Source organism: Natrix helvetica (genome assembly GCF_964273705.1).
Source record: "Natrix helvetica genome assembly, chromosome: 1".
NCBI lineage: Eukaryota > Metazoa > Chordata > Lepidosauria > Squamata > Natricidae > Natrix > Natrix helvetica.
Window position 1 is genome coordinate 155,605,292 of NC_138548.1, and position 8,069 is coordinate 155,613,360.

An 8,069-nucleotide genomic window follows, 5' to 3' on the forward strand; every position below is an offset into this window, starting at 1 on the left:
ATACTGCAAAATTCCCATTCCCTCCCCACTCCACTAACCTGCTTTCCAGCTCTGTTCTCCTGTGCAGGGCAACAGAAGACCCAGCCGATCAGCTGGGACACCAAATCAGCTGGGACTTGGGAGGCAGGGAATAGATGGGGGCAGGCCCAGCCAGAGATGGTATTTGCCAGTTCTCTGAACTACTCAAAATTTCCACTATCAGTTTGCCAGAACCGGTCAGAACTGGCTGAATACCACCTCTGGTTAGACATGACAATCCAACAGAAATCATTTGTCTCAAAGTTCTGGACCTGCTCCTTTGGGGAAGTACTCCTACTTCAGACTGAATTTATTAAGTTATTTATACAGTTACTTGTAGACTGCCCACTTCAACAGCAGACTCAAAGCCTTCAGGAACAGAGAAATAAAAACTATAGTCTAACCTGATTTGATTAACTCAGATAACCCTTGTATTGTTAATGTCCTTAATCACTGGGACAAACAAGGAGGCAGATGATTCCTAGACAACACATCCAACTTGCTTGGGTTTACCTTCACCTTGGGCCTTCTCACCGAGACCCCTGACTCTGGGCAAGGACCTCCACAGCATCTCGAGGAATGGCTTTGTTTCTTTGCAGACTGCAATTCTCCTGTGCTGCTTTTCTTCCCACTATCTAGAACAGTGAGATAGGGTCCATTTCTTCTTGGGAAGAACTCTGATTGAGGAAAGATATTTCCACGCTTCCACAAGTGCGGAAGGGGGCAAATACAATTAGGTACTTGTAAGCCAAGAGCCGCTCTCTTCTGTCCAAGCATCAAAAAAAAAAATAATTTGGGTTTTCTTTTTCAGCCCTCAAAATATAGGCTTAGTAAAACCTGTAAAAATCCTAGGATCTGTTCTTTTAAACAATACATCCAAATACCCAGGTTTGAAGAGATAGCTGTAGTGACATACACGGACATCCAAAAAACAGCAAGTCATGCTAATATAATCCAGTACAAGGAAACTGTTCAATAGCACCTTGAGTTTCAGAATCCGTTTCAAAGAGGTAGGTTTGAGAGCAGCAAGGCCTCCTGAGATTGTTGGAAGGCAGACTAAAGCATCCCATTTTTTACGGGACTCTTGAATCGTGAACAGCCAGCCACTTTGTGGAAATAGTTGATCTACTTACAAGCAACATCCCTTTTTCATGTCAGGATTTAGCCTGAAAGTTCAACAACAGCCTAAAAGTGAAGATTACCTTCTTAATTGCGTTCTTCCATTTGTAAAAGAGCTGGTTTGTTCTAGGCAGACAAACCATTATGCTGTAAAGCTTCATGTTTGGATAAAAATTGGGGGGGGGGGGAGGAAGCACTCCTGATAGAGTCAACTAAGAGGCACTGTTGAGTTACATAAATATAGGAGTTGTCAATCATTTGAAAGATTTCGTAGAATGCATTTAAGTGTTAATTTTACTTATTTCAGGAAATGCCGCATGGGCCATGGCTACTTCAAAACCTGATATTCTGATTATCCTTCTACAGAAGTTAATTGAGGAAGGAAACATCATGTATAAAGTAGGTGGATACTTGTGCTAATTGAGATTTGAATGTATAAATGAAAAGGTATATGTATTGGTAAAACATCCATAGTATGGGTTACTAAACTACTGTTATGTGCAGAGGGGCTTTGTACTACAGTATGTTTGCTTTTATTTGTAATATTAATTATCTTAGTCTTGACTGCAGGAAAAAGATAAATAAAATAACTTCATTTAAAAAAAAGGTGTAAGCAAGGCAATGGTTGTTGCAAATAATGTTTAAACCAGTGACGTGCGGTGAGGTTTATGGCTGGTGAGGCACTGACGTCATCAAATGATCATCATGAAGGGAGGACTTTGACAACTTTGATCTTTGCAAGTGTGCAAGCAAAATACTCCAGGATCACGATGGCGGGGACAGCAACTCCTTCTGCTGCACTGCGGAGAAGAGCCACGCTGTGCAGGAGGCTCCTCAGCGCTAGCCTCAGATCAGCGCGAGCCGCGGTCCCCTTCGTGTTGGCTCAGGAAGGAGGGGAATGGGACCGCGTGTGCAGGAGGCTCCTCAGAGCTAGCCTCAGATCAGCGCGAGCCGCGGTCCCCTTCATGTTGGCTCAGGAAGGAGGGGAATGGGACCGCGTGTGCAGGAGGCTCCTCAGCGCTAGCCTCAGATCAGCGCGAGCTGCGGTCCCATTCCCCTCCTTCCTGAGCTAACATGAAAGGGACTGCGGCTCGTGCTGATCTGAGGCTAGCGCTGAGGAGCCTCCTGCACAGCGTGGCTCTTCTACGCAGCGCAGAGGAAGGAGTTGCTGTTCCCGCCACCGTGATCCTGGAGTATTTTGCTTGCAAAGATCAAAGTTGTCACAGTCCTCCCTTTTTCAGAGGCTTTTTTAAGCCTCACCTCAGTACTCGCCTTTTCCCTTTTACATTTTTTTTCTTTTCATGATGAGAGCGGTGAGGCTCTGCCTCCCTTGCCTCCCCTGTCTGCACGTCACTGGTTTAAACGCTGATTTCTGTACTCATACATGAATATAATTCAATGTAATCCTGATTCTAATAAGGTTTCTCTAACGACAGTAAAAATCACCTGAGGAAATAATATAGGTAATCGTGATCCCTGTGTAACCTTACATAGGAGACATAACAGTGATTAGTTGTGTACTTCTAACCAGAACATTCAGGTTCACAGATTTGTGCCCGCAAAGGCTACAGCTCTGGCATCTTCTAAAGTTGGTCATTTGGTTGGGCTGCTCCTTCATATTACAGATGCCCCTTCAGAGAGTAGGGTTAAGGAGCTTGATGCGATAAGAGGCTCAAAGGGAGGGCTGCTTGAATGTGTAGATGATTACTTAGAGGAATTGCAGCTATAGAAAACTGAACTCTCATTATTCTTTATGACTCTCTACGTGACACATATTAGAGAACAGAAAGCATATTGTAGAGTGATGGTCTGTGATAACATAGAACAGAAGACTGCCTTGTGTAAAGCTGCATGAGGCCAGTCAGCAACATCCAAGCAGTAATGCTGAATGGGTTGGAACTGGGAACACTCTAGGAGTATCCTGATTGGGTATCCTCTGGCAGTGACAGCAGACATAAAAGCAGCCCTTTAGACTCTGATGAGCTATGAAGGAAGCCAATTCCCACCATGAAAGGCATGGAGCTTTTGAGGTCTTTGTGACAAAAAAAATGCTGAGTTTTCTGGCATGCGTATAACTTTCCTTGTGTGGAATAATGTCAGGTTCACTGGTCTGCAGAGCACAAAGTTCTCTGGTGTGACATACAGAAGTAATTAACCAAGAGAACAATTTTCATGGTCAGCAGCCCTCGGAGAAGTAAGTTGCCTTAGGTCCTAGCAATTTTTGGAAGACTTTTGAGAACTAGAAGACGAACACTTCATAAACTGAAACCATTCCGTATCTTTTAAATTAAAGTTTGAAAGGAGGGGGGGGGGGGGAGTGATTAAGGGAGTTTGTGCTTATTCTCCAAAGGGAAAAGAGATGTGGGCAACCTAAACAGAGTAGTGAGACGTGGATACACTGGATCCTGTGATTTGCCCCTCCTTTCCGCTCAATTTCATTTTTAGATATATAGCTATGACAGCCAAGTCCCCTGTATGGGCACCAACACAAGGGACTTTAAAGAAGTAACAAGGGAATCAATCTAGATGCCAGTTTGATGATGAAGGGTTAAAAAGCCCCTTAAAGCAGGGGTGTCAAATTTGATTTCATTGAGGGACGCATCAGGGTTGTGTTTGACCTCTGGGGGCTGGTGTGTGTTTGTGTAGGTGGGCGTGGCCAGCTCAATGTCATTCCTGCCTGGGGCACCGATGGTGTCCCGAGCGCTCTGCCAGCGAAATTGGGCTCCCGAGCTTGCAGGAGGCTGTGGTACCTGAAAATGGAGCTTGGGAGCCCATTTTTGCTGGTAGAAAAACCACCGGCCTGCCCTTTACTGTTTCCAGGACGGCCCCACTGGCCAGATCTAAGTACCCCACAGGCCGGATCCAGCCCCGGGCCTTGAGTTTGATACCCCTGCCTTAAAGCATTTGTTTTTAAATGAGACATAGGGAACTGATAGCTGTGTTTTAAGGATAAGGTGCATAGGATTCTTCCTGATGGAATGACATACATCTCTTGTCATTTTATGACATTTCCAGAAGAAGTTAAAAGCCCTGGCCAAGGAGTAATCTTTGAAACTCAGCTCAGTAATTTGAAATACTAAAGACTGAGATAATGATAAAGCTAAGCTTTAGAATGTTGCAGAACCATAGTTTGCACAGGCCTTTGTGTGTGATGAATAAAACCAAGACAGAAAGGGGGGGGGGGAGTATTTCACAGCTAACAACTATCAGCAACTGCCCTCTGCAGCTACAATATGATCCCAGGAAATGTTGGTGTTGGTTTAAGGAGTTGCCAAGTGATGCTACATATGCATCAATGTGCCGTGAAGCTGCCTTTTTCCACATTCAAAACAATGCACAGCAAGGCTTACCTTAAGTCAAGACATAACCTGTATAAGACAGTATTTCTCAACCAACTTTAAGATGCATTGACTTCAACTTGCAGAATTCTCCAGACAGCATATTTTGTGTTTTTTAAGTCCACACATTTTGTAAAATTGCCAAAGTTGAGAAGTACAAATATAAGGTAATGTACTGCAAGTGGAACAGCAGGGAGCGCCATTGCTTCTTCACACACATTCCAAATAGAAATTACCCAACCATTGCCAATTATATTTTAAATGAATGTGCACACAATTTAATTGAGTCTTGCTTAGGTTATATCTCAGTGCAGTGGACACTTTATAGAGAAATTAAGGACATTTATAAATACATACCTCCATAAATGTGTTACTCTTCAAAGCATGTGAAGTTGTTTACTTGGATGAAGAAATTTGAACTATCTCCAGATGTAAGGCAGTGTTATATTAGTAGTTAAAATATATTGGATGTCTTTCTGTCCATTACAAACAAAAATCAGTATGATAACCTAGGTTGAAATAATTAAATGATGTTCAAGTTAAAGTTAAGATGCAAGCGATAGATTGTATTTTAATGAGATTTACGGAATTGGACCTGATCACTCCTACCTTCTCATTCTTTTCATAGAACTATCATTTGTGAATCTGTCTTATAGTGTTGATTAATTTTGATTTAAGTGTGTTTATATATATATATATAGACAGATATGCTTTAATAATTAACTTCATAAATGTTATCTAAATATACAGTTACTACTGTGCACTTTTCCTTCTGAAATATCTGTAAAGTTGATAAAAATCCATGCATAATTAACTCTAGCAATGTAATTTACTCATAGCTTTGTAGCCTCCGAATTAGTTTTGTATAGTGTAATCTTTTTCTCCTTACAAATGTACATGTTAATAAAGCAGAAAATACCTGTAAATAAAAAAATTACTGCCTTAATGGCAAGCATAACTTGTTTTTAAATGAATATTCAAAGCACTGCCATGTGTTTAGTTCAGGTGTAAAGCAAATATAGTTACGTTTCATCAACCATATTATTTGCTTCTGTCCTTGATGTAAAAGATCATTATTGTTGAAATCTAGTTAGCTTCCAAAATGAAATAGCTTCATAACTTATAAAACTGATTGGTAAGATGTTACACATTTACATAGGATATTATTCAAAACTATTTTAAATATCCCAGTTTTATTAAGATACAGAATGCAGGTTCAGATTTAATTAGTTTTTTTAAAAAAAATATTTGCGCTATCCTATCACATAGCAGACCCTTGCCTATACAGATAGGTCCTGAAAATAAACATGCAAGCATTCCTCAAACAATCTGCATGAAATTCCAAGTCTATGTTATCCTGTAAAAATATTCTTAGTAAAATATGTGAAGTACTAAACAGTATTACTGCTTATCAAGAAAATCAACTTTTTTTTTTAGTCTTTCATGATGCCCACTGGACAACCAGTTTATTTTAAAGGCGAAAACACTTTTAGCAGTGAAATATTATTATTATTTGGTTTTATGGTATTATGGTTTGATCTGCAGAAAGGAAAGATGAAGGAGGCAGCACAGCGTTATCAGTATGCCTTAAGGAAGTTTCCTCGAGAGAGTTTTGGAGAAGAAATGAAAGCTTTCAATGAACTCAGGGTTTCCTTATACCTGAACTTATCAAGATGTCGTAGAAAAACTAATGTAAGCTCCTTTTCCAAGTTTTTCCCCATGGTATAACTTGCAGGAAATAATTCTGGGTGGAACTGCCAGTTTAGATAATACTAAGCAGCTTTTTGGGATAACGGGCAATTGCCTTTTTAAAAAATATTTGTAATGACTTAAGGTTTCATCCAAGAATATAGAGTTTTTGAAAGTTTTGGCTCTTTTAGAATTGTTTAAATTGGGTGGGGGATGAAGGAGAGGACGATGGGCACCATCTAAATGTTTTGTAGACACTACATGGTTAAGCCCTGAGTTATATGACTGCTCGTGTGTCTGTCTTTCAGACATCAAGGTATTTCTGAAGGCAACTTGGGTATACACATTTTCAATTAATGACAATCATCTGTAGCTCACAAATAGATTCAAACAATCTGCAAAAGTGGGATTAGAAAGATGTCTTGAGATTATCTAAGCAGATACTCCTCAGTCAAATGGTTACATTAATTTCTGCACTGTGATTTTTGGCAGGATTTTGGCATGGCAGAGGAATTTGCTACCAAGGCCCTTGACCTCAAACCCACATCCTATGAAGCATATTATGCTAGGGCAAGAGCCAAGAGGAACAGCAGGTACTTAAGGCCCTTTTGCAATAATATTTATTTTGGTGATATTTTTAAGAATGTGTAAGAATGAATGATGATAAAAGACCGAAATGTTTTCTACTGGTTTCCATGCCGTTAATGGATATTTTGTGTTAATTTTGTGTACTTTTATTGGTTTATGCTGGCAGAATTTCCAATGTTGGCGGGGTACCATGAGGGTCTGTGGAGCTGAACAGAAAAATTCTTAATTGACAGAGTATTATGAGGAAAAAATTAATTGGGATATTTTTGGAAGGAGCACAAAAAATGGCTAAAATCACCTCCTTAAACGCCATAACCAAACACTGACTTCAAATGAAATTGAAAATAGGAAACCATTGGGATGTGCAATATATATGAAACAGCCCTATCATCTTTTTTGCGATAATTTTCTAAAAAGAGGGAAAACAATGCTTTGCTAAAAGCAAGGCTTGGTTATGTGTATCTATTTCCTTTTCAAACTGAGGTACATTTTTTGGACTGGGCTGTGCTCTGTCTAAAACAGCAATACATTAGCTTTTTTTGAGTCAGGAGCCACATTTTAAAAACTGGATGGGCCCAAGCCAACAGATACATTTTATATCATTTGAAGGTAATAACAGAAAGTTATGTTAATTAAAACATTACTACATTATTCCATATTTAATTTAATAGGGTTAGATTTTCTATTGTTCTTTGTCAGCAATTTTTGAAAGAGTGCTGAGGCCTACTGTTCCTGTATTTGGGAGTAGCAGGTTATCCTGTTTTGTTGCTCATAGAAGACAATGTTTACCAAGCTATTTATCTTATCTTTATTTTAGATATCAAGTTTATTTTTACACTATTCATCAACATAAAACATTTTACATTTTTACATTTTTTGGTATACTCTCCAGATGCATATCGTAGCACATCCTGAAGTTATTCTAGTATGAAATGTACACAGAAGTGCATATGTTTTAAGAATGCAATGTTAAGGGAAGACTACAGTTGTGCCGGGGAACCTTTCCAGATTCCTCAGGACCATCCTGGACTGTACATAAGTGTCCTTTATCTCCTTCAGAAGGAAGGCCATTGCAGAAAAGAAGCTACTTTCACAAAAACTATTTTATTGCTCTGGGCACTTTTGACAAGGGATTGCTTTTTTTGAAACTGCTTTGGGAAATAAGGCCAGGAGCTTATCGTGCTATTCTTGAAAGGGATTTACAAGTGGGTTATAAAGTATATAAGGAACTGCCAAAATAAATATACTGTGGCTTCTTGTGGTTGTGAAAAGAGGAATGTGCCAAGCTCATTGTTTTTTGGATTTCCTCCCTTCCAG

The 8,069-nt window shown here is 39.7% G+C and overlaps 1 protein-coding gene across 9 annotated transcripts in view; it reads left to right on the top strand.

Moving 5' to 3' along the window:
- TANC1 (tetratricopeptide repeat, ankyrin repeat and coiled-coil containing 1) overlaps positions 1 to 8,069 on the top strand; it is a 175,983-nt gene that overhangs the window by 165,328 nt on the left and 2,586 nt on the right. For all 9 annotated transcript variants that reach the window (XM_081943176.1, XM_081943178.1, XM_081943181.1 and 6 more), the window contains 3 exons: positions 1,445 to 1,536; positions 6,021 to 6,167; positions 6,657 to 6,757. In XM_081943176.1, the coding sequence (XP_081799302.1) occupies positions 1,445 to 1,536; positions 6,021 to 6,167; positions 6,657 to 6,757 (340 nt within the window). The remainder of the gene's footprint in view (positions 1 to 1,444; positions 1,537 to 6,020; positions 6,168 to 6,656; positions 6,758 to 8,069) is intronic.